At 47.2% G+C, this 26,003-nt stretch overlaps 2 protein-coding genes across 16 annotated transcripts in view; one reads left to right on the forward strand and one right to left on the reverse strand.

Annotated features, from left to right (window-relative positions):
• Window positions 1–26,003, forward strand: part of LOC114858710 (NACHT, LRR and PYD domains-containing protein 12-like) — a 351,989-nt gene that overhangs the window by 253,271 nt on the left and 72,715 nt on the right. The gene's annotated exons all lie outside the window — the stretch shown is intronic.
• The window catches only part of LOC114846374 (RNA binding protein fox-1 homolog 3), a 161,322-nt gene that overhangs the window by 128,486 nt on the left and 6,833 nt on the right, over window positions 1–26,003 (reverse strand). For 5 of the 7 annotated variants that reach the window (XM_055504752.1, XM_055504748.1, XM_055504747.1 and 2 more), the window contains one exon: window positions 6,940–7,022. In XM_055504752.1, coding sequence (XP_055360727.1) covers window positions 6,940–7,022 — 83 coding nt within the window. Of the gene's footprint in view, window positions 1–6,939; window positions 7,023–7,688; window positions 8,143–26,003 lie in introns of those variants that run through there. The other 2 variants (XM_055504750.1, XM_055504749.1) reach the window with 2 other exon arrangements.

The following is a 26,003-nucleotide window of genomic DNA, read 5'->3' on the forward strand; positions in this document are numbered from 1 at the left end:
CTCGGGCGTATGTCTCATTACGCTCTATCAGTAACGGCGTGATGGCGAGACACCTGCGACGGCCTGACCTCCGTGTACCTGTCACCGCAAAACAAGCTGTTCTGTCCCTCTCCTCCTACTTGTTCCCCCCTCTTGCCGCCTTTCTCAGCCTCCTCCCCTCTTTCTCCTCTCGCACCCTGGCAGGCCGTCCTCCTCACCTCCTTTTGATCTGGTTTCCTCCCTGGAGTCTGTCCTTCCCTGCTCCATCTGCTCTCTGCTGTGCACATCAGAGGGCTCATCCCCTGCCTTTATGAACCTCCATCTCTATCCTCCCTCTGCACCGCTTTTCTATTCTTCTCAAGTGGGTCAAGTCTTTATTGGTAAAAATAAAATTACTTGACCTGGAATTTGTATTTTGTGTGACTGAGTCTGACTTGAACACTTGAATGAGAGAATACTGTGGATTATTATATAACACACAACGAGAAGAGGGACTTCTTGTACAATCTTGTACGAACAAATACAGAAATAATAAAAGATTACGTAAGTGAATATAAATATAATATAAAAACACTGTTTCCTGGAGGAAGGAGGGGGATGCTGTTGTGATTAACCGTAGGAGTGTGTAAAGCCAGTTTTATCATTACAGTCACACTGGAAGAATGCGCCTCTCTCTGCATCCTCGTCTCCCTCTCCCTCCGCAGAGCCTTTGATGTTAATCCCGTGTACGTTTCCCGCACAAATGTCTCAGCATATTCGGATGCCGCGATAGTTACATAACCATAAAAATAGGCAAGTGGGGAGTCCTCGGTTTTCTCCATCGCTCTCTGGCTCTGGAAACGCGCTTCCATCAACACACAGGTCTCTTAAGTACTGGTTTATGACATGGGGGGTGCACCAGCAGAGGTTTATATCCATCCATCCAAAATAAGAGCACGGCTCCAAACAGAATAAAGATACTAAAGCAGAGGGAGCTTGAGGAAAAACTAGATTTGATAAGCATAGCCTAGATTAGCTCGGGCCTCCAGTCTTCTGCTTGTCTTTCATGTTATGTTGCTTACATGCGTTACTATGAAAATGGGATGTGCCGTCTTTCCTACAGCTATCAGCTCAGATGTATAAATAAAATAAAAGCCTTTTTTTAATTCTAACTATATTTTACTGCATTCGAGGATTGCTACTGTGCATGTGTTGTAGTTATGTTGACAGTTTTTGCCTCTGAGAAATTGTGAGCTTAGTTTTATATATAATATAGTCTTACCATCAAATTTGGAAAAAGAGATTTGGAAACGCAGGGTGATGTATTAAATACTATCTCTCACTCCCATCACACACAACCACAAGTACAAATAAATAATTATATTGTACATACTGACCATGTCAATTTAATGAATAAGTTTTACTTAATGTGTTGTCATTGTGACGATCAAGACAATTAATGAGAATGATATTTGGTCCACATGCAGTCGTGGTGATGTTTGCAGTGAGGGTTGCATTGGTTTGTCTGAAACGTGACCCTGGGGCGTATTTGTTCTGGTAACTGCTGGATATTTAAAGAAACAAGAAACCCCAGTACATGCACATACCATTGAAAGCAAAGGAAGGGGAAGAAGTCAAACAGTCTGGCAGGTGTTGGGAGACCGAGCCCCACTCAAGTGTTTTATAAAACGAGGCCGCTGGCATAAGCTGCCTTGCTGCTGGGACCCACAGCAACAGACGAGGAGCTAATCGGTATCCTCAACTCTCAACGGAGACACTCACCGGCCCTCTGAGCTTAATCTTCTCAAAGTCAATCAACTCTGCAACTCACAAAAGAATGCGGTACGAAGAGAGCTGGATTAGCAAAGGAGAGAGTTGAAGGAGAAAACAAATTAACAAAAAGGAGGTGCATTTGTCATTCATCCATACAGACACACCATCAGTAGCATCCAACCTTAGACTAATGCCAGTAGTTATTAGTTTCAATCGAGAGGCAGAGGATGTGACAATGCTAAAATCGGTTGCGAGTCGATCCACGACTTTGCATGCAGCTCGTTGGAGTATGCAAACGAGGCTCGAGATGGGAAGCAGCGAGGAAGAACAGAGATCGCTTTGAAGCCCCGAACCCAATACGTTGGATCGGCTTTGCTGGGTAAACGGGCAAGGAACACAAAAGCCTCTGGGTAAATGACAAACGGGAAAATCAGCAGTTGAAGGAATCCAGCGACTCAGCAATTTAGGCTTGTGCGTACTGCAGTGGCCACATCGTGTCTTACATTGAAATCTCCTTCAGCAGACAGCAGCAGCTCAGCATTAAACCATGTCATCTGATAAAGAACACGGGAAAAAGCACGGGGATTTGTAGCTGTTTGTTATTGTCTGCAGCTCATATTCGCTTGTATGGACGGGCACAGGCGACATATGCCACATACTGTTATTCAGCCAGAAAAAGGTAGTTTGGCAGCACGACTCACGTCGAATCATCCGGTCTGCACAGTTTCTACTTTATCATATGCGCCATACTTTGGCTGAGCGCACGGGGGCTGATTCAAACTAGCAAAGAATGACCAAGGACAAAGCTCATCACAGGATAATTAAAAGCACACAGTCAATTTATGACGACAAAGAGAGGAGAGAGAGAGAGAGCGACGCAAAGGCAGATCAAGAGGAAGTTTACTTATGGGATGGAAGTTATAAACATCCTTTCAATTCAATCAATTTCTAACTTTCCAACAAAATTAATTAAATGACATTATTTCAGACAACCTCCTGTATGTAGCCTTGCTTTCAAACACCTATCACCATCGTTTGAGTGGGGAAGAGGCGCTGGTGTTTCTCCAAGCAGACACCACCAAGCACTGCTGAGAACAGACCAGACAGACTTATCTACAGTGGGTTGAGAAGAAAGATTATAGTATTGATTTCTTGAGGGTGAAATTCTCAATCAGGACACAGAGGGGTCGGCAACAAGCAATATGAAGAAGAGTTTGGAGGAAAGATGGCCCAAAAAGAGAGAAAGGAGGAGGAGGAGGAGGGTAGAACAGTTAACTTCGCTGCCACCAGGTTTTAAAAATATTAAAGCTTGCTTTCGAATTTTCTAAACAGGTTCATAACAAAACCAAGCGTGCTCATTTTCCTCTAATTAAAAAAAATGAAAGTACATGTAAGTAAGAACAACAAGTGTTGCATAGCTGTTGTGCATCACTCCTCGATCCGCATCAGACGTCTGAATGGGTTCTTGTCTGCAGGTCGGCTGACATTTGATAGACTGGCTTCTTCGCATCGGCCCTAGTCAGCCTGCACAAATCCCATTCTGTCTGCAGCTGCTCGCTGAATTATAGATTCACACCTCACATTAATGTGCTACATGATCCTGTCACCCTCACATTAATATAAAATTAAACACTAGGCACACATACAGACACTAATGAGCAGGAAAGACATGCAACAATAAGGAGCTTGTTCTCTCTTTTCCTGGTGTCTTTAGTAGTTAGCATGAGAGAGGAGGATATACGCAGATGATCATTTTGGGTTTAGGTAATGAGGGGAAAAACTCTGGCTGCTGTCTTTATGTCTTACAGTGTACACACACACACACACACACACACACACACACACACCACACACAACACACACACACACACACACCACACAACACACACACACACACACACACACACACACACACACACAGAATGAACCCTGCCTATGAATTCACTGAGGTGCTGCCTTGATTGATGGCAATTAGCATTCTGTAATGGTAACAGCTGTTTGGGGTGTCAGTACCTGCCGCCCACCACACCATCTGCTGCCTGCAGGAGTGAGTGTGTGTGTGTGTGTGTGGGGGGGGGGGGGGGGGGGGCATGTTTTAATGTAGGACATTTTCAAAAAAGCGAAAGAAAGAGACATCTAAATCCCACGTGGAGCTGTATCAGCTAAAGCGATGGTGGGAATGGTGTGTGTGTGTGTGTGTGTGTGTGTGTGTGTGTGTACACGCCACGTTGGCAGGTTGTTAATGTTGAACCCAGGCCTTGTAGCTGACTGTTGACTGTATTATTAATGATACCATGTTTCCTCATGTCCCCTAATGGCACTGCTAGTCCATCTGTAACACACACACACACACACACACACACACACACACACACACACACACACACACACACACACACACACACACAGTGTGTGGGGCGTTGGATTGTGGGTTTCTACATATTTTTATTACATTGTGTGGAGGATATTTACTAGCTTTGTTGTGAGCAGAGTTTTACAGCTCACACACATCGTCAGTGGACTATTTGAGGCTGATCTCATGTTAGGGTCAGCGTTAGTCGTTGAAGAGCACATTATGTCCACAAGTATATTGAAAATAAATAAATAACTGTGTGAATGTGTGTGACTGTGGCTGTGAATGAGCCACCACTTTGTCCTTGGAGACTGCTGGCCACTGAAGGCCTCTCCATGAGCCCATCTGTTGCACCGTGGGGTGAGCAGGTTCAAGTGTGTGTCTGTACATGTGCTTCGGTGCGCAGTCTGCCAGCCAAGGCCCAGTGTGAGACACCCTGTTACCTCAGAGAGAGTGGGCTGACTAAGCCGCATGCAATCCTGGCTTCCACCAAATGTGTGACTCATAGTAGAGATAAAACACGACAGAGGCGCAGATAGAGTATCAGTGAGTTCACTGTGTCCTCATATGACGCTGCTCGTCACATCAGAACAAGGCAAGCGTTGGCTTTGTCTTCTTCTGAGTATAAATAGTACAATCATGACATGTGACTGTATTGTAATGAACCTCATTGCCAAACTCTAGGTTTATTAAAACTATTATGAATATTGCATCCAGGGCCATTTTTAGAAGGAACAGGGCTTGTTACTAGAAGTTAGGACGCTTTTAAATTAAAATGCACATGTGGCTTCAAAGCCTGTAGGTGCAATTTAATTTTTAATGTGTTTACAAGCACCAAATGTTGTGGATGCAGCTTGGGTTAATGAGGTTTGGACTGCGGCTGTTTACAGAAGTCCGTGGAAGGACTGAGGTACAATGCAGCGCACACGTATGAATCAGCGTGACGCAAGTTCAAAACGCGCAGATCAAATTTGACATCTTCTGTTTTCCTCCCAAGCGTTAACGCGTACGAAGCAAAACCAACCCCAACACGATATCAGCTCTGAGTTCTATGTCTACACACACACACACACACGTGAACTCCATGAACCTTTGACTGGAGCAATGCTCCCGCTCATCCATCCTCTGCCTATGCTCTTCATTCTTCATTTCTGCCTTTCGCCTCGACTGCGGCATAGGCGCTGCCTCTCCACACCTCCCACCGCCTCCTGTTCCCTCTGCCTTTCATCTTTGCCCTGTCAGGTGAGCCTTTGAAGGTGTTGGTGGAGGGAGGGAGGTTGACGAATCGGTTCAATCTGATACAATCCGCGCCAGAATCATACACACTAAGGTAAGCTGTGCTTCAGCCCCCCCTTAGCTAGACATGCCTGTGTACTTTGTCAACAGAGTACAAAGAGCTCTTTAAAGTGAAGGGCAGATATATAGTATGTGGGGTCATGCATTGCTACGGGTGTTTCTAGGACTCTCTAAAAAAAGACTTATATGGTTGTTTGAAGACCCTCAAATGTAGTTTGGAGCAGGTCATACGAAGTGTAAGCTCCACCAGCTTTGCCTGGGTAATCAGTTTGATGGAGTAGGCGCTCAACTCCTCGGGTCTGGGAAGAGAACAGCGTAAAAACACCTTTATGACAACGTTGGGATTTATACGCGACGCCCACCTTTTTTCGGGAAGCACGACAAGCGAGAAAGAGCGAGGGAAAACGGGCTTAGAAGCGCAGAAACTCCACAACGCAACAAACAATCTAAAAGAGTGATAGTGTTCCCGTCCTTTTAAAAAACAAGCATCAATTTCCCAAGTGAAGTGCATCACTGAATAAATCAGCCTCTGGTTAATAAAGTTGTCATGGGTTTGATTTTCCTGAGAAAGAAAGGAAGGAAAAACAATGGCAGAAATATGACCCCTTCAGCATTATCTCTTCATTTTAATGTTTCTGCAGAGGTCACTGTGAACGCAGCTCCCACCGTCGTTTTCCTCAGAGCTTTCTCCTACAACTTTCCCTTCCTCTTGCCCACACATTCACAACTGTAAATCACAAGTAGCAAGTGTCTCAGACCCCCCCAGTGCCCCAGCTTTTCTCATTTTCCAATTTGCTGTGCACTGACACCTACTTTCTGTGAGATCTGAGAATAAAGCCCCCGAAGAAAATATAAAGGAACTGAGCTCACCATAACGACGCAGACACATGAGTCTTAAAGCTCCATGATGGGTTTCCAACAGCAAACATGATCATTATTCCATCCACATATTGGCACTGTTCCAGTAATAATAAAATAAAGCAAAACAAGAGAAGAGAAAGAAGAGAGAGAGAGAGATATATAGAGAGAGATAGGAGATAGAATAGAGAATAGATAGATATATAATATATATATATATATATATATATATAGATATAATAATATATACACACTCTACACATATATTTGTCTTAGAAGATATAAACGGCTTCTCTTTAGTTTTACCAATGAATGGTATAGTAACAATATGCAAAAGGGATTTTCAATTTCTTGTATTGAAGGATTTTTGTGGGATAGAAATGTCCTCAGGCTGATAAAGCCCCTTAACAATTCATAGGCCTTAACTATAAAACGCAAAGTTAGAAAATAGGACTGTAGAGACCCAGAAGTAGAGCAGCTGTATTTTCCAGAGAACAAAGTTAGTTCCTCTTCTACACCTGTACTTGGCTTCATTCGGTGCAGACCAGTGCTTCTAATTCACTCCATGTTCAATGGAACATACATTCTCGTCAGAAACTATTGTATCTCACACCCTCTTTTGGATACTTTAACACCTTGATAACAATTTTAACAATCCCATTATTGTAATTGGTAGAAACAGCTGGTGAAACCGAGCGTACCTGTTACAGCAGCGTGGGTTGTCTGTAGCCAAGGTGCAGACAAATCGTGGGGAGGACCTGTTGGACCGTCAGCATCCCTCTGTCTGGGAAAAAAAAGGCCCACATGAGTACAAACGGCTCAAGAAAACATCTGTGAAGTATTTTCAAATGATAATTTCCACTGCCTTCATGAAATAATAGAACCCATCATTTTTTTACTGGTTCGGTGGAAACATGGGTGTGTTTTGGGCGGATTGTTTCCCATAAATTTAAGCAAATGAATGTGATTTGTGCTAAGGCCGTTTCTGTGATTGGTTTGTTTTCCCTTTGCATATGTATATATATACATACACACACACACACACACACACACACACACACACACACACACTTGTAAAACACGATTATGATTAAACAGCAGAGATCATGAAAGGTGCTTCCTCTCTCCACATGGAGGGTTGGGGCTTTGTGTTCCTCTTCTACACCTCCCCTCCCTCCATCGTCTCCCAGTTTTTCAACTGATTTTGAAAAGCTGATACAAACAATAAAAACAATACAGCTATGAAAACAAGAACAGGAGTTTGGGGAAGACAGTTTTTTTCTAGTTTGTTCCACACAAAAATGACGATATACTTTTAACACCTAATGCATATATTTGTAAGTACTGTGTATACTTTGGCTTAGTGCTCTTTAGTTTTCAAAACTATCTTTGTGTTAGTTTGTTATCAGCTAAAATAAGCAGATTTCAAATATACGGATCCCATTCGTACCTGCTCGGTTCCTCCTCCTCTGCTACATTAGCAGCTAGCTAAAAGCAGCAAAAACGAAAATAAGTTAACACAAGTTCAGGAGAGAAACAAAATATTAAAAAACGTCTCCGGTGGTACAGAGACTGTTGAACAAACCAAACAGCTCTATCTGCATGTCTCGGAGCTGGACGCTACGTTTACAGGGACGGATTTAACCTGTTGCTGGGAACGACGCTAAAGCCTTAAGGCGCCGTTGAGGTGTTTCAAGTGGTGTCGGACATTACAGTGTTAAAAAAACACGTCAAAAAAAAACAGTCACAAAACTCTAGCTCCGAAAATGAATAAGGGAATGATTCAATTCAAATGACGGAGCCCAGGCCATCACTGCATAAAATAGTGCTGCACTTGAGTGCAAAGATTATGATGGAGATAGGTTTGTTTACACAAACTTCACTCAATAGGCAACTGATTTCATAAGTAATGTTCTTATTAATGTCCAACTAATGCTGAGCTAACTATTTTACTCACTGCTCAGTGAGTGATATATAACTTTTGCAACAAAAATTGTCAAACTAAATTAGTGGAATGCAAAGTAAGTTGTAACAGAATAAAAAAGTTGGAGAGAGTGTTGTAATTTAATTTAAGCTGAATGTAAATCAAAGCAACCTCTCTTCCATTTAAGAGCCCTTAATACTGTTAAAACTAAAGTCCATTTACCATTTGAAATCAGTTTATGCAGAAATTGAACAGAATCTGATTATTCACCAAAAGTTGTCCTGCAAGCTCAGGTGCATGATGTCAGCTAGGGACAGAAACAAAGGAGGCCAGACCGAAGCGTTGCAAATTTAAATATTTGCCAAGGAAGCAAAAGGAAAATAATTACATACAACTGAACATTAATAGCTTTGAGATCCACTGTTAAACTGACAATCGTGACCATCGGAGCTCATAATGTCCTATTGTCTTTTCCCCACAGGTTGTTTTTGTGCATGTCACCTCGGTGCCGCTGTGCATTGTGGGAAAGCCACGACAAATTTGCATCAAGCTACGGCATGTAGAAATGTAGCAGAGACATTAGCTGCACAGTGTTCCACATATATCCCTCCATGACATGATTGTCAGAGAGCGACAACCAGTCAGTGAGTGCCGGGCTGGAGAGAATTGAAAAGCGTGTGTGTGTGTGTGTGTGTGTGTGTGTGTGTGTGTGTGTGTGTGTGTGTGTGTGTGTGCGTGTGCGAGCCTTCTAGCCTGGATGGTAATTGTCAGGGTTTGGCAGGGCAATCAGTTCCATGCCACCGAGCGCCACGTCTTGACATATTCTATAGCAACTTTCAGTACACACATACACACTCCGAGCGCCTGACCCCCACACCTGTTCACTGGTGTGAGACAGAAGCAAGAATCCTGTTCCCTGCTGCCTTGGCTCAGAGGAACAAAGGAACAGCTTCCTACACGCACACGCGCGCGCACACATGCCGCGCATGCTTACTCCTACACATCACAACTAAAGCATAACCTCAACAAATATTTTATTAAAAAGGGGATTCATATAATAAAATATCTTTATCTATGTATCCAAATACAAGTGCACACACACACACACACACACACAGCCTGCATTTAATGCCGAGGATGCTGTGACCTCAAATATCTTCTACATTTGTTTGAGTACATTCATTTACAAACACGTTAAAAAATTCAAAACAAAAAAAGTTCCTCAGAGCTCCTTTAAAGTATTCAAGGATTTGAGGTCTAGTATGTGGATACTTTGAGAATTAACAACATTTCTCAGAACCTGAACTGGCAGAAGCTCAAGGTTAATGTTTATTTTCAAAAACATACTTGATCTGGTCAATTTACCATAAAACTGTGAACTAAAATCCTCGAAGAGACGACTGCCGGCCTAGTTTAGGTTAAAACCTTTAAACAGATGGTGGAAACATTTTTAACAAGTTCAGTTGTGAACGTTTGACTCAAACTGGAAATAATGATAAATAAAACACACTGCGATATTAAGTAAACATTGGTTTTATAACTGTGGAATCACACTTCCTCCTTTATACATTATTGGACTTGAAACCATCCATTATTGTGTCATTTTCACTGTGTTTGTTTTGTCAGTTGAACACTGACAAACACGAAGCCACATGCAGGTTCGTTACTCTCACCCACAGCCCAACACACCTCCCCTCCAGCCTTTTCTGGAACTTCTCAACCTATTTTTACACCTTCATCAAGCTCCGTGTTCCTCTCTGCTGGATTGCGTTAAGCCTCTTTAGCTTGAAAGGGGACAGTAATTCATAGAGGATCGTAATTAGGGGACAGGAACTGGCAGCGGTCTGCAAAAAATATATATAAAAAGGACAAGAAAAAACACAAATGGGAGACAAACAGAAAAGAGGGAGATAAAGAGACTGGAAAAGGGAAGAAAGAGTCATAAATAACATAATCCCCTGTGTCCAGTTATAAAAAGGCGCTATTCCCCTTTTATCTCATCTTTCTATAAATATCCCAGTCTATTTGCTGCCTTGGCTGGACACGCAGTTTAGACAGCAAAGGAACGAGAGGGGGGAAAGCGAGAAGAAAGGAGGAGAGAGACGAGAGTAATATACAGGAGAGAGATTGTTCCAAGTGAAGCCACGCCAGCATGTGCATGTCAGCGTTTGAGACTGGCAAGGAAGCAGCATCCAGCCCTTCTCTGGTGCAGAGGATGCTGGAAGCGGGAGTCTCTGTCACAGGGGGGAGGAGGACGGAGAGAGGGGGGGGGGGGGGGGGGGGGGGGGGGGGGGGGGGGGGGGGTCTAGTTAAACACTTACTGCGGGGCACCGCCTAGAGGGAACGTCTCAGGCCGGTTCAGAATGCAAACCTGGCATCACAGGGCCGATCCGAGTGTCACACACACACACACACACACACACACACACACACACACACACACACACACACACACACACACACACACACACACACACACGCGGCCCATCGTGACTTCTGCCTGGTGAACCCGGCCTGTCAGCCACAGAGCGTCGGAATATTTATCAGCGGGGAAAACAGCTTGTCCTCGTTGCTGCTGTCATGTATGCCAAAGGGGGGGTGGAGGGAGGGAGGGGGGGGGGGGGGGGCGAGAGAGCAGCAGCCACGGAGAGACGAGCCCGTACAGATGTGCATGTGCTGCGTGGTGGCACAAGCCCGGCGTTAATTGTTTTTGGGCCCAGTCAGTCAGGATCGCGTCACGAATGAGATGAAACAAGGTGATTATGTTCACGTCTACTGCTACAAATTGATCTGTTGGGAATTCACTATAGATTCTTCACTTCACAAAGCTTAACCGGAGGATTGTTTTTATTTTACATATGGAATGAACTGCCAGTTGTTGGTATTTTAATTATTGATAACTAGAGGATGGTGAGGGTCAAAGTGTGTAAAAGGACCCATGAAACGCAAAGAGCTGCAGGAGTGAATTCACAGAACCCATAAAAACAAGGAAGGCAGGACTTGAACCTGGCTCCTGTACAGGGGGGATTAAAATGGGAGTTTCACTCATCAGGTTTCATCAGCAACAGAACAGTGAGTCATGCTAGTTTGAAGTTCGCATCCCCCAGACGCAGCCCGACCGCAGTCGTAACAATATTTTGGCTATTTTGGTAGATTGCCTTTCATGTGCGCTTCCAGTCCCGGCGTGGTGCCTCGTCTGTCTGCAGCTCACAGGCTTCAAAAGATAAGCTGACCTCATTTCCCCCCGCTGAGCCCAGCTCACTGCAGATGGTCAGGCACGGGGAGCTGATCGTCGCGCTTACAACCACACATCTTTGTTCCTTTCACCTCCACCCTTGGACGCTCACTTACAGGTGCAGCGGCTCAGAATCGCTGCCTGATTCCTGCAGGATGCTGCATGTGTGTGTGTGTGTGTGTGTGTGTGTGTGTGTGTGTGTGTGTGTGTGTGTGTGTGTGTGTGTGTGTGTTTGTTTGTTGAAATTTGAAAGCGCACACGTACACATGCGCAGAGACACTTGCACCAGTATATCTTGTCAGTGTGAGTGATTGAGATTTAATTAAAATAAGAGCCCAGGGCGATAAGAACATACGCCTGCTTATATTTCCCTCAGACAAATAACTCAACAGCCGGGGTCTGAGTCAGCTGTGTCCAAACAGGAATCCTGTCAGATACGTTCTACTGCAACCAAATTTCATTTTTTTACTCTATCAAATAATTAATATTTTTTAAAATTTTCCACAGAACAAAGTCCGAGTCCAGAATCAAATGTGGAGCAAGTCTGTTTCACTCTATCGCTTTGTGATACGGAGAATAAATTGTTATTACAAATATACTTTGCAAAGAAAAAAAGGGGTGGGGAGATTTTGACAACTTTCTGTGTTTATAATTATAATTTGCAACTGCATTTAGCGTGTTCATAACACATGCAATGAGGAGGAAAAGCTGTTAAGCTGACCACAAATGTGAAATAACAGAAAATAAAGTGTGACAAAACCAGCGGGGCCACGGAGCCGTGGCGCCTGACCTCCCTGTGAACCGCGCGCAGCGGAATGAAGGGACGGCAACAATTATAGTAACCTCGTACTGTATATGCACGCATGCACACACAACAACACTCAGCTCATTTGCAGTAAATGTGACAACACTGATGAAAAGGTCACTAAATCCAGCGGAAAGCGATAATGACACAACGGTCATCTTTCGGCCGCTTCGCTCGTCCCGGGATGCTCCCTGTTCACCGACCCCGGCTCAGAAAACCAAAGTGTGTTTGATCCAACAGGAAGAGGCCCGTCTGTGAGGAAAGCAGCAGTGAGTGGGAGCGGACCTGGCTGGCCTGGTGGCCCACTACGCTGCACTGTGCTCTGAATGTTAAGCAGAGCGACTTGGGGCGATGCCATCCGGGCCCCGGTGATTAATGATGACACCGTACGAAGAGGCCGGCCTGTTGACATCCATTACTGCACTCTGCTTAACGAGGCCGGGGCCACGGAGACGCCAGGCGCGCACGCCAAGCGGCACCGATCCATTCAGAAAAAGGACGTCCAGTGGCGCGCGGCGCCCGCCCCGAGCCGAGGTTCAGTAGCGTATGAAGAGGGAAGGGCCTCCTGGATGGAGAGCACGGTAAAAGCTGGGTTGTCTGGGAAATGTGTGCTGTATCACACAATGGATAATAGTTCAGACGTTAAAACAAGAGCCAGAAAGAAACAAACACTCATACAATTTCACACGCAATTTCACCGCATTATTATAAAATCTCCCTCTCCCGCAGACAGAGACCGAGCCAATCAGCTGCAGAGAAGCCAGGAGCGTTTCAACTTAACCCGCCGTCACTTCAAAGACCCCCCGCGGGGCTGCTCCCCCAGAACAGAGCAGAAGGAGCGACAACACTGAAGCGAGGCCGTCTAGAAAGCAGTAATGGAGATGAACAGTTCCGTTGTCATGCTCTTAAGATCAAGCAGGGTTCAAACATGCCCAGGTTTTTATATAAAGACATAATAAAGCCAATAAAAACATCAGAGAACTAGAGGGGAGACCCGGTGGCAGCAGCTTACTCTATATTATTATATCTCTGTCTAAATGCATGCTTGGGTGTGATTACACACACACACACACACACACACACACACACACACACACACACACACACACACACACACACACACACACACACACACACACACACACACACACACACACACACGCACAGCAGTAGGCGGCCTCAGTAGGGTGTTCTGAGTCACGCTGACTTCCACACTGATCATTTCTCTCGGAGCCTATGGGGTTGACATGAAGCCCGGTGACTGACAGGCCTGTCGCTGTGCGTTACAGATCAACTCCGTCTGAAGCAGAGCTCCTCTATTATGCGTTTAAAAGGCTACGCATGCGACATACAGTCACCGCGTCCTTGTCCTCCTCACATATGCCGGACTCGGCCTCAGTCCAGATAATCAGTCACGCCAGTCAGACTGAGAAGACCCCAAAACAAAATCACTGTTTTCGCAATGGGACCGTGGTGCGTTTGTTGGTTAAAGCCGATCAAAAGAAGCCACTTTGTATTTTTTTGATAAAGGCCAGGTCTGGTCTGGGAGCCACGTCCGTGTCTCCACCTCTCCCCTCCTTGTCTGTGGTCTGATAGCATCGTTGGGCCGTTTGGAGCCAGGGAACTCCAACGAGACGGGCATAATTACAAGGAGATAAGGCAATCTACTGCAATTAACCACTCCTCCCCTGGCAGCTTTAGCCATGGACCATCTCTCATGCTAAGCAGGAAATAAATTACTTCAGCCCAGCCAGCGCCATCACATCCACTGAAATATAGGAACAATTAAACAGGAATTAATTCTAATTCAGCAGACCCTATCACTAAAGGGACATATTTTCACCATGGTATTAAAGAACTATTCAACAAAATTAATTGTAAACCACAGTTTCTTTGATCCACATAATAAATCATTGGTTCTTTCATAAAGAACTGGCAAGAGATAAGCTTAACACCTCCGTCAGACAATTTGTAAGGTTGGAGGTTGCGTCTGAAAAGCACTTTGTGGGGAAGGTTTTTCATTAATATCAATGAGTTCTGTCACGGAGTTTGATTCCGGCAGAAAGGAGGTTTGCGTCGCGGGCAGCCCGGCGTGCGTTTCAGGAAACGTTGCAAGCAGCACAACCGCGGCTACAGAGGAGTTACCGCGGGTCCGGGCGTCTGGTCCAGAATCGGTAATGAGAGCGGGGCGCGTCCCCCCGCTGAGTGAAACAGACTGGAAATATTTATTACAGGCGACTGCAGTATCATCACTTCTCACGCGGGCCTCGTTTATTCCACAATTCCAAATTTCACTCAATTTTACACCAGATTACTGCAGCGTCAGCTCGGCTTCCAATTCTCTCCTTGTGGATCATCTCCACTCGTTTTTTTTTTTCTTTCTCAAATGTTAAAAAAAGAGAAAGGGGGACATTTCAAGGTAGTTTGTTTCTCTGCTTTGAAGCTCCCTTGGTTCCTTGTTGCCTGCTAAGGCTGGAAAACCACTCAGAACTTTTTTTGGGAGAGGGGGGGATTTTAATGAGCATACGGTCACCCTGCAGGTAATTAGCTCGGGGGATGAAGAGGAGCTGTCGGCCTGGATTCGGGTCCCATTTGAACTGCTGTTGTGTTGTACAGCTTGCGAGGGATGTGTTGAAAGCGAGAGCCCCTAGTCAGCCTTTAGGGAGCGACGCCCGGCGCTCCGAGAAGCTCCGCGTTAAAAAAAAAAATAAAATTAAAACTCAACTCATAGCATCAAAAAGCATTTCAAATCCATTCGTTTCATTCCTCTTCTGTGGGGACTGCACCCCCCCCCCCCTCATTTTTTTCCTCTATACCCTTCCTTCACTCTCTTGTTACACACAAATCAAATTCCCAAATTGCTCTGCTCATTTCATTAGAATTGGAGGCTGCTACAATATGAGTGGGACGTGGCCGCGGTCACGTTCCACACAGGTGGAGCTGACTTTTCAGAGTCAAACGTATGTCTGCGACTTCGCTTCTTTACACTATCTGCTTTGTAATGAATTAGCTCTGGGAGGCATCAAGACAAGCTTAAAAAAATAAATAAATGTACTAGTGTCTGCCTCCGATGCCATTCCACTGATCCCTGGATCACTTACTGCTGACAGGGCCAACCTGATACCCCACGTCTGGTCTGGGGAGCACCTCTGGCGCCGGTCACCTCCGATACATCTCCAACACGCTCCTGTGGCCTGGGGCTCGTCTGGGAGCGGCTCTCCAGCTTTGCTTCATTTACAAAAAAGGGGTATCGGGTCACTGAACCCCAAGTTGCTGCAGGTGATGTCACTTCTCTGCACATTTCATGCAATTTGACTCTGTGTGGATGAAATGTGTAGGTAGTGGCAATACTACAGTAATTGGTAGTTACCAGGATTGTAAACTTTACAAAAGACAGTAAAACTGAGCAGTGCTGTCTTTGACTTACATTTATGATACAAAATGTGCCCATTGTATGCATCAGTCATTATTGTGAAGGAAACAAACAGGAAATCCTTTAGGTGTGTAGGTCTGATGAATGTCTAAGCACAGAGCATGTTTTTGTTTTCAGATGAAAAGAGTTTAGGTTGAAAAATGATAACGGGCCTCACTACTGTATATGCTGTACTGAGGAAAAATGAATTTTGCAGCACAGTTTAGTTCATAACACAAACACACACACACACAGACACAGACACACTGTGTTGTTAGCTCACACTGGGGCCTGGTGAAGCCATCCCAGGGTCAGAGGCAAAGGTCAGAAGGCAGGACAGAGGAGAGGTGCTGAAGATGAAGGGAGCTGTCAGCTGGTTCTGCATGGGTGCACTTACAGTAAGTTGCACTGAGGCAGGGTCAGCTTTAACCCAACGCCTCAGCATGACTTAGGCAGCAAAACAAGAGGTTTCTAGCCATGGTGGGAGTCATTTATTAATTTCTCATGGTGACAGACTGACAGCAGTGGCAACATGCAGCATACGAGGGGACACACAGACTGACCCAGAGCTGCTCAGAACCCACACTATCAGGACCGACACGCACTCCCACATCCTCCAAACAGCTCTGGACACCGTCAGCGAAGAGCGTGACGCAACTCCAGATCACTTTCTTTTGGTTTGACAGATAAAAGTGAAGCAAGGGGTGGCTCGGTGTAAGCAAAGCGCCGAGCACAAAGGGAGTCGGGAGGGTAACCGGCCCCCTGCTGGGTGTTCATCCCACCGTCTCACAGCGCAGAGCGGTTCAGGAGGAGGGCGGCACCGGGGAGAGAGTGGGATGACCCACGGGTCACAGTGGATGTGGACTCATTTTCCTGACCCAGTGTGAGAGCACAGACAGGGGTGACTAATGCCTGGAGCAGCAAGAGGGTTTCAAATGATCGTTCTCCACATACCAGCTGGCAAACGCCAACGGGTTTCACACCGCAGAACACACAGAAGCCTAGAGCAAAAAGCCAACGATTCCTCCAGCCACAGTAACAGGCCCCGGTTCAAAGGCTAAATAATTCAATTACTGGCAGAAGCCAATTAGGACATTTACTCACGGCACCTGGAGAGGTTCAGGTAGAGAGGCAGCCAAAGCTGAGCTCAGGTCAGCACCAGGCGTGAACCGGGCAAGGTGGAGCGAGCTGGGTTTGGAGCCGGGGACGAGCGAAGCAGAGAGAGAGAGCGAGAGAGAGAGAGAGAGAGAGAGAGGGCAGGATGTGCAGGGGTTGAGCAGCCGGGAGGAGCTGTGGAGGTGTGTGTGTCATGCAGAGCAGAGTGGGTGTGGCCAGGTGAGCATGGGGGCGGGGCCACAACGATAACGCGTGCAGTCCAGACCTCTCTACGTCTGAACACACGAAATGAAAAATACGACCATGATCGTCTAAGATTGTTGCTCGACCCATATCAGCACGTCTCCCCCTCTCCTCCCTCCTCTCCCTCCCTCAGCCCCCACTCCTGTCCTGTCAGCAACAACACCTCTCCAGAATGGATAGGCTTCATCTTTTTTGGTGGCCAAGCATGAATATTACAAGTAGCTTCCATGCTGTTTCCACAGTGTTGGGGATGCTTTTTAAGAGATTTTTAATTTCACAGTACATTAAGTCTTATACAATACAGGGCTTTTGGCAAACAGTTTGTGAAATGCCCCCCTCTGGAAACTATCATGAAACAAAGATAGGGAAGCTCACATGAAACTAAAAATGCTAATGTTTGTGCGTTTTTTTTCTTATTTGACACATGGCTGGTTCAGTTTTTGACCAGACTTCACACCCGTCACCCATTCATCTCCTCCTGAATCCCTCGTACCTGCTGGAGCCCCCGATCTTCCCCCGGGGCTCTGATGCAACGTCCGCGAGCCGCCGTATTAGACGAACATTCACACAGGGGGCCCCGAGCAACACAAAGGGTGGCCCCGGTCCAAGCTGCGGCGCTGGTCTCAGATGTGGTTCAATACCGGGCTCCACGAGAACCCTGTCGACTCAGCGCCGCCCGCGGGCTCCTTTGAACTCCTCTGTCACCTTCACACGCTCGCACGCGCACCTGCACCTGACCGGTGCCTATTCAGCAGCAGCGCGTGTGATTCAGTAGTCGAGTGAAGGGCCCCCGGGGGCCCAAAAGCACAGCCCGACCGTAAGTATGAGACGGGCTGTGACCGATGGGACCGCGAAAAGCTGAGGCAGATCGTTTTTGCATTTTGGCTGTTCTTGTCAGTGATGCTTATTAGGCCAAAAGTAGCTATTAAAGGATATTTGTCCTTTCAAAATAAAACAACTGACACAAACATCTTCAGTCTGAGGTCGTACAGTGATTCCATAAAACTCTAATTCGTTACTACCGCTGCTTTCCCCAGCCTTGTATCATAGTTGCTGTTCTTGGGCCGAGCATATGGCTTCAAGCGGAGAAACGGGCGTCTTTGCAAACGCAGGATAGCGAGGAGCCGCCCGCCTCACTCCGCTCTGAAAAGCGCTTCGGTGGCAACGCATCAAACCTCTCCCCGCGCTGGATGAGCGGGAGGATTTGAGGACAGTAGCTGTCTGGCTCTCCGTCGCCGCCGAGCCCTTAGAGGACCTTCCCGCTTCCACGAATGTGGAGCAGCTTTTTTCAACAGCGGCCCAGTTTAAAGCCCCCCGTCAGCCGGCGAGCGCGTCGCCTTTTCTGTGTTGATAAGCTTGTGAATAATTAAGACAAAACTGCCAGCAAAAGGCGGGAGCGAGCGCTGTTTATGCACGTCGGTTTTGTGGCTTCATCAATTATACATCTACCCAGACATGTGAACATAGGGAGGGAGACGAGGCGCCGCTGCCTCGTGCGACTACTGGGAGAGGAGCGCGTGCGTTTAAAGCAGCAGCAGCAGCAGCAGCAGCCGCGCGTCACGCCAGCACGAAGAGGGAGCTATTTAATCTTTCAGTGCTGCGAGAGCGCGTCTTCGGCCTCGACGAGGAGCTCAGGAGTCACGTCGGTCGCCCCCAGATCTCCCCCCGCTTCCTCCCGCCGCTCCGGTTTGATGTGCCATCCTGCAGCATCCGATTTTTCCCCCTATTGATCAGAGTCTAAAACAGCAGCCGTGCGCTTTGCAGATCATCAACAAAGTCCTCAGTGGTTTCCCTTCGGCCTCTGGTGCTTCACTTTCATTAGCCGAGCAGAGGAGACACAGAAACACGGTGCCACTAACAATTAGACTGATAAATCCTCAGCTAATCTAGTCTATCACATTGGCTTTGTGCTAATTAGATTTAATGCTGCTTTAATCTGAAGCGTGCCACTTAATGAAACTGATTCATGCGTTTGGGAAAACTCTGACCCGACCCAGGAAGTAGCACCCGCGTCCAGCGGCGAACTGCGAGACGGGAGTTCGGTCCGACTCCAGCTCACGCACCAGCGTTTGTCTGCGCAGACGCTTCATAAATCCCGATTTTTCTTGCCGTGCCCATTATTGATCTGCGACGGCTCCATCACTGTCGAAGAAAATGTCACGAGAGACGCGCGGCGTCTGTTGCATCGACGGCCAACATCAGCATCCTCACGCGAGACCATTAAGCAGACATTTAGTCATTTATAAGGCAAACGCTGGTATGAATCTGTGGCAGCGGGCGGTGATAAATCAGCCGCTGTTCCGCTGTTGCTCCCTAATCATTCATTTAACAGCGCTGATTTCAAAACAGCCCAGTGAAGTACAGGGCAATAAAAAGAAACAGAGAACGGGGTTAAAGGCCTTTAAGCAGAGTTCGGGTGCAGCTGGAGTTGGGTTTAGGGTCGATCAGGACAAAAGCACGTTGCAGTAAGAAAACCTGTGTCTTAGAGAGGGAGACATCCTCTTATTCTCGATCAGCGCCGGAATCAAAGCAGCGCGTGAAGGAAATCAGACTCTTCCTCTTCCTCTGTCTCCCTGTCGACGCCGCCATCTTCCAGAGCTCACGTATGACAGCGCGGGTGAGGCTGAGGCCGGCGGGAGGCGAGAGCGGGGGCGAGGAGGGCGCCCGGCCTCCTCTCGCCGTCCTCCCTCCGTCGTCTCCTCTCATCCTCCGTCTCATCTCGCTGCACGCGCTTTGTTTCTTTCCTCTCGCTCGCTCCTTGTTTTGCGACTGCAGAGCCTTTATTTTGGCGCATGCAGCTCATTTGTTTGCCTTTGACGGGAAGAGACGCCATGTTTGCCTTTTTTACTGTCTGCTCCACAGCTGATGCAGTCCAGGCAGATTAGCGGGACAGAAACAAAGTAAAGGAAACGCTTCATTAAACTTGATCAAGCGTTCGTCTCCACTCATCTTTACACTCCTTTGCCTCCATACGTTTGGAGGTTCGCGGAGCTCAGTGTGTGTGTGTGTGTGTGTGTGTGTGTGTGTGTGTGTACCTCAGGCAGATAATGCTTGCCTCTGTCCTATCAGCTGTGGCCCAAAGCCGAGCGCTGGGATAATTGAAGTTATTAGCCCGGTGCCTGTACAGCACGGCGCTGGAGGTGGGTCTGGCTACGATTTAACCTTGCCACACACACGCACGCACGCACGCACGCACACACGCACGCACGCACGCACACACACACACACACACACACACAGCGGCCTCCTCCGTCCATCCTTCCGTTTACAGTAGCCAGAGTCCCTCACAGGTCCTCGGTCACATTCCTGTCCATGAGCCTCGGAAGCTGACTGATCTCCCGCAATATTCACAACAATGCACGAGCCCCCGCTCGATAAGTAAAGCTAATTAGACTAATTCATGCATTTATTCGCCAAAACTTCTATGTCAACAGGCTGCAGTCGTCTTCACAGGAAACGTGGGCAGAATTAATAGTCAGCAGAGTCTCAGTCTCCTAATTAGCTTGCAAATGTATCCAGGACAGTGCTGGAGAACGTGGGGGACAGATATTGTAGAATAACATCACTGTTTGACCTTCTTAGCAAAAACCAAATCCTAGATGATGATAATAGATGTCAGGATGAAATAATAGTATTTATTTATTTGTTTTCACACAGAACCATCTTTCGTCTGCCACAACCTACATGTAGAGGCCTGCGTGTGAATATTTCTGTTTCTTTTTCTGTCAGACAACAGACAGAGGTGGAAAGTGTGAGGAAAACACAGCTCTGGCACTAAGCCATCTTTATCCCTTTAAAACCACTGAGCTGTTTCTTGTGGAATCTTTACATGTTAAGCCGATAAGTGCGGCAAAACAATAAACAGCGTCGTCCCGGCGACGGCCCGGGGATCTCGCCTTTCATCTGCCTGGAGATTAGCGCCATTTGTTGGACTGGCGTCGCCGCGGTTACCGAGATTATAACCTCGCGGCGGCCGAGCGCCGCGCCGGGAATTACCTCCGGGAAGATTAAGCCGCGATTAGGCCGATAGCGGCGGCGCGGCCTCGACCGCAGGCGACCCGCTGCTCGGCGGCAGGACCTGAAGCCAAGGCACCCGGAGAGGCCTTCAGAACGTGCCCATCAAACGTATCATTAACGGGGAGCGGAGGGAAGAGGCACGCGGGGATCCTCCCAACAACAAACTCGGACAAATTGAAAGGAGGCCCGCTGCATTAGCGCGAGCAGCAAACGCTGTTAGAACCTGGCTTCCTCCGTCCCAGCGTGGCTTTGTTCTTCATTTAACGGTGGGGCTAACGGGCATCGAAGGCACTTTATCATGTGGAATACCAAAACGCGGAGCCTCCGCGCGCCGCGCATGGATTATTAATGCCGCTGTGCGTTCCCCGAAGCCTCAGACAGAACGCCGGGAACCTGTAGCTCCTCTGTACGCCTCTAAATGGATTTCACAGCTCCCCACGGAGATATGAGGGAAATCTAGGTAGGAGCCACGGGGGGAGGGGGGGGGGGGGTGGGGGGGGGGGGCGCATCCAGAAAAAAAAAATCACAGCTTCGGTTGCTGAGAATCCAAACAGTAAACACAGGTACACGCTGGGCGCCGGAGACGAGACCCGAATACCAGACGGCGGATGTTCAGATTGCTGGCTGGAGAAAATGCTTTCCATCACGTGGCGATGAAGAAATCTCAAAAAGCTCACGGGTGTTGAAAACAGCTTTTTTGTTTTGTTTTGATGAGCCCGTGTCACTCCACGGCCGTGTTACCGGGTAACGAGATGGAAGGGCACTTTGAAGCCATCAGGCGTAATCACATAATCAGAAGGGTCTCACGCTTTAATGTCAGCTCCTCGCGTTAACACTCCGCGTGTTAAGAGGCAATTTGAGTCCTCAGATATCCTCATTAGGAGAACGGAGAAGGCGCTTAACACGTAAAAAAACCCTGATCCGGTTGGAAATCTGGGCATCTCGACCCTTGCTCAGCGAACGAGACCCCTACTGCTTGCTCATTACGGTAAGCCGGAGGAAAAGTTCCTAAAGTCCAGAAGCGTGTGTGTGTGTGTGTGTTAATGTCAGCAGAGGGTTAGACAAGCAGGATCAGGGAGCTCAGTAGTGGAGAGTCAGGGGAGAAAGCCAAGGTTAAGTGCTCCTACAAGCACTCCGGCATCTTTTTTTACTGCTGCATATTTCATTGAATGCACAATAATGTTTTGATTATATTCCTCTATCTATAGCACGGTACACCTCATTCATTATTTATGATTTCTAGGTTTCTGGAATCCCATTTTTAATGTAAAAAAACACAGGGATCATGCAAAGAGACAGAAACACATACACATACAGTACGCAACACTACAAATATACTGCATCCACACGTATCGCAATAAGACCCGATGATGTAAATGACCTGTAATGTCAAGGCTGAGAGCTTGTTGCTATATTTACTAAGGAGACAGGTACTGTAGGAAGCCAGCTGTTTAGTCACGTGACCAGGGTGCTCCATTTTACCCCACACAATTATCTATATAAAACTGACTTTAAAGCACTAAAATAAAATAATTAATCTAACACTCCATAAAGCATGACTACAGTTCCATGCGTTTGCCTCCCGCCCCAGCAGCAGCGGCAGATAATGGGCTCTTTAAGTGGAAATAAAGCCTCGGTGTGATAGCCCTCCTCTCTCCTCACCCGGCTCGCCTCATGACTCATTTACCCAAAGTGAACATCTCTCCGGCACATTAGAATAACTGATGTGCCCAACAAAGTTGTCAACCAGTATTAATTGCTTAATTAAAAGGAATGTATTGCGGGGTTGAATTTGGCGAAAGCTCCGTCTGGCCTCGGATCGGTTGAAACGGAGCGGAGACGGAAGTGGGCGGAGGGGGCGGAGGGGGGGGGGGGGGGGGGGGGGTTATGAGATGCAGGGGTGAAGAGGGGCGCAAACAGAACATGCTGTAACGGACATGTGAATCAGACGACACTCATAACAGCCCGATAAAAGTTTTTGCAAAACATCTTAATGACACTTACTCAAAAAGTTGAAAAAAAATGAAATGGAGTCATTACTGTGCCTTATTGGGATATTAGTTGAACAGGTGCCTGAATTTCATTTCCACAGCCAGTGACAGATTAGCAGAATTAACACCGCTGCCATGATGGAGAGGCTGCGCTTCGGCTGCTGATGGCGCGGCAGATAGGGCTGTGAATCTAAGATAGATCTACACGGATCACTGTGGAGAGGATAATTATTCAGAAGCTCATCAAAAGCGACAATGACGGCGATTTGTCAGTGAGAAGCTGCTTGTGCACACAGAAGTGGGCCGCGGTAACAGCTGACGAGCGCGTCTGCGAGCCGGACCAGATAACGCACACTCCCGAAGCCTGTCACGGCTAATTGATGACATCACCGTTCGAAACACTGACTTAAAGCTGTGCTAAGCACGGCTTCCCGCGTAAAGCTCGACTCCCAGACTTGGCACGAGCGTGAAAACGCTCAATGAGCGGAACGGAACCGCGTTTTATCCAATTGTGAGTGCAGCGCGTAATGTTTTATTGTTATTTCTGTAGCGGGCGATAAGTTTTCCCGGGTGTCACTGGGGTTTGTTCAGCGCGAGCCCGAGAGCGGCTTCCGTCACGTCACGTCACGTCACGTCACGGTCAGTCCGACGTTCGCGGCGCCGCATTGTTTTGGCGCCGCGCGCTGCGAGGTGTGAATTAAATTTCCCTCAGTGTCACCGCGAGTTTGGAAATAGAAACGAAGAGAAACGCCAGCCTGCAGACGCACGTCACAACTTTCACCACTTCATGTTCACTCGTACCTGAACATTAATGAAAGTACGTTTGCTGCCTGTAGACACAGTGTTGATATCCAGTCATAGCGGCGGCTACTGTATAAACAACCCGCCTTCACTTCTATTCAAAAATGCCTGTAAACAGTGATTGATTATGAAAAAAAAGTCAGAGGGTGTCGTCGCACTGAGTGGGTAATTTAGCTGTCGCGTCTCTGATTGAAATGGAGTGGAGTTCTGTTTGCGCGTGCTCTCTGTTTACTCGAACGCCCGTCGCACCTAATGCGCTCGTGCGACTCATGCTCGGCAGATTCAGTGAGAAATGATTAAATGTAATAGTCTTCGGGAAAGGTTGGACTGCACTTATTGGACACTTCTGAAATCCCCCGTCTACATTTAACCTGGCCTCGTTTGGGGCGTAGCTAAGCAACCTCCCGCGCGTCGCCGTGACCTTCAGGTGAACTTAGAAATTGCCTAAACAACCTCGCGGCTCGCGCGCGTCGTCCGCGTACGGCGCGCCTCGCCGTCGTCTCGCGCCCTTCCCTCTGTTGGCTGACAGACCTTGCACTGCCTCTGCTCCATTTCTCTGTGTAGAGAGTTGTTAATAACAGCCTTGCATTTGACAGCGCGTGCACACACGCACACACGCACACACACACACACACACACACACACACACACACACACACACACACACACACACACACACACACACGCACACACACACACACACACCGAGGCAGATGAAGCACATCCACGCACACTCACGGAGGGTCACCACTGCTGACAATTGCCATTTTACGCATCATAAACATTTGATTATTTCATTTATCGTCACGGCCAGAGAACACACACAAACACACGCACGCAGTCGTGCAGAACACGCACACTTACGCAGAGCACCAACAAACACAAAATGAAGATACACACACATCTGCGCCAGAAAACACTCTGTATACACATCATCACTCTCTCTCTCTCTCTCTCTCACACACACACACACACACACACACACACACACACACACACACACACACACACACTGAGTCATTGAGTAAATGTAAGAGCACTTCTTACTCAGCTGTCATCCCACAGTGCCCTAGATGAGAGAAATCAAAAACCCAAGGCAAATTCAGCCTACGTGTTGCTATATTATTACTTTTATACAGCACTGAGGAGCCCACACACACGGGGCCGCTCTCACCACGCTCTCACTCATCAAAACAAAACAAAGTTAGCTCAGATTACCACATAATGATGCCATGATATATGCAAAGGCATGAAAAGAACCTGATAAATCATCCCAGTGTTGAGCTCATAAACAACTGCCGTGCGGATTCTCGCCTTCTCTGCTTGGCTCCGCCCCTTTTTACCTGCTGCCGAGCATCGTCGCTGATCAGCATCACCCGCCACATTTGAGCTGGAAAGAAACTGGCAGTGGAGCGCTTCCCAGATTGGCCACGGGTGCCAGGTTCGGGTTGCCAGGTTCAGGTTCCACGTGCCCAAAAAAACAAGGCTCGTTCATCATGCGGTGAAAAAGACAGACACAAAACGGCGCGAGCCACCTCAGACACACAGAACCTCGCTCAAGTCAACGCTATCAATTAACAATTAAAAAACATCTGCTGTGGGTTCAGTCAGTGGTATAAAAGGCTCTGACATCAAAGTATGGCTCCTGACGTGCCCCACACAGCTCAGATCCCCTAAATGAGAATCTATGGCAGTGAATTTAAACAACTCATAGAAAAATGTAGGAATTAAAACAGGAAGATGAACAATGGCTTAGAATGTTCACAGCTCTGAGGCTTCAACTGCTCCATCCTTGTCCTGACACAGAAAAAGGTTGTGGGTAAGACTTTTTCTGTGTTCATTAACAACATGATTGCTGATTAGCATTTAGATATAGTATGGGACATTTCCCCTGGGCTCCCTTAGGTGCAGCTCTGACAGATTGAGGCCTGCGAGCTAATGCGTCCTGATTGGACAACAGGGGTCTGCAGTTCCTACACAACACAGCAATTCAGTGGAGGGACTTAACAGCCCTACTGTCAGAGCGATGGCAGTGGGAGCCAGGGAACTGAATGCTGGTTAGTGTAGGAATCTAAAAATGCACTTGACGCCTGTTATCGGGTCTAAAGCAGAAATAGAATCACTGCTGCAGCTTCTGAATAAGCGTTTTTGTTTTTTATCCGCCCACCAAATTACTACATACGTGTTTTTCATTTGGACATATTTACATTGTAATATACAT

Source organism: Betta splendens, chromosome 19 (genome assembly GCF_900634795.4).
Source record: "Betta splendens chromosome 19, fBetSpl5.4, whole genome shotgun sequence".
In the NCBI taxonomy this organism is placed as follows: domain Eukaryota; kingdom Metazoa; phylum Chordata; class Actinopteri; order Anabantiformes; family Osphronemidae; genus Betta; species Betta splendens.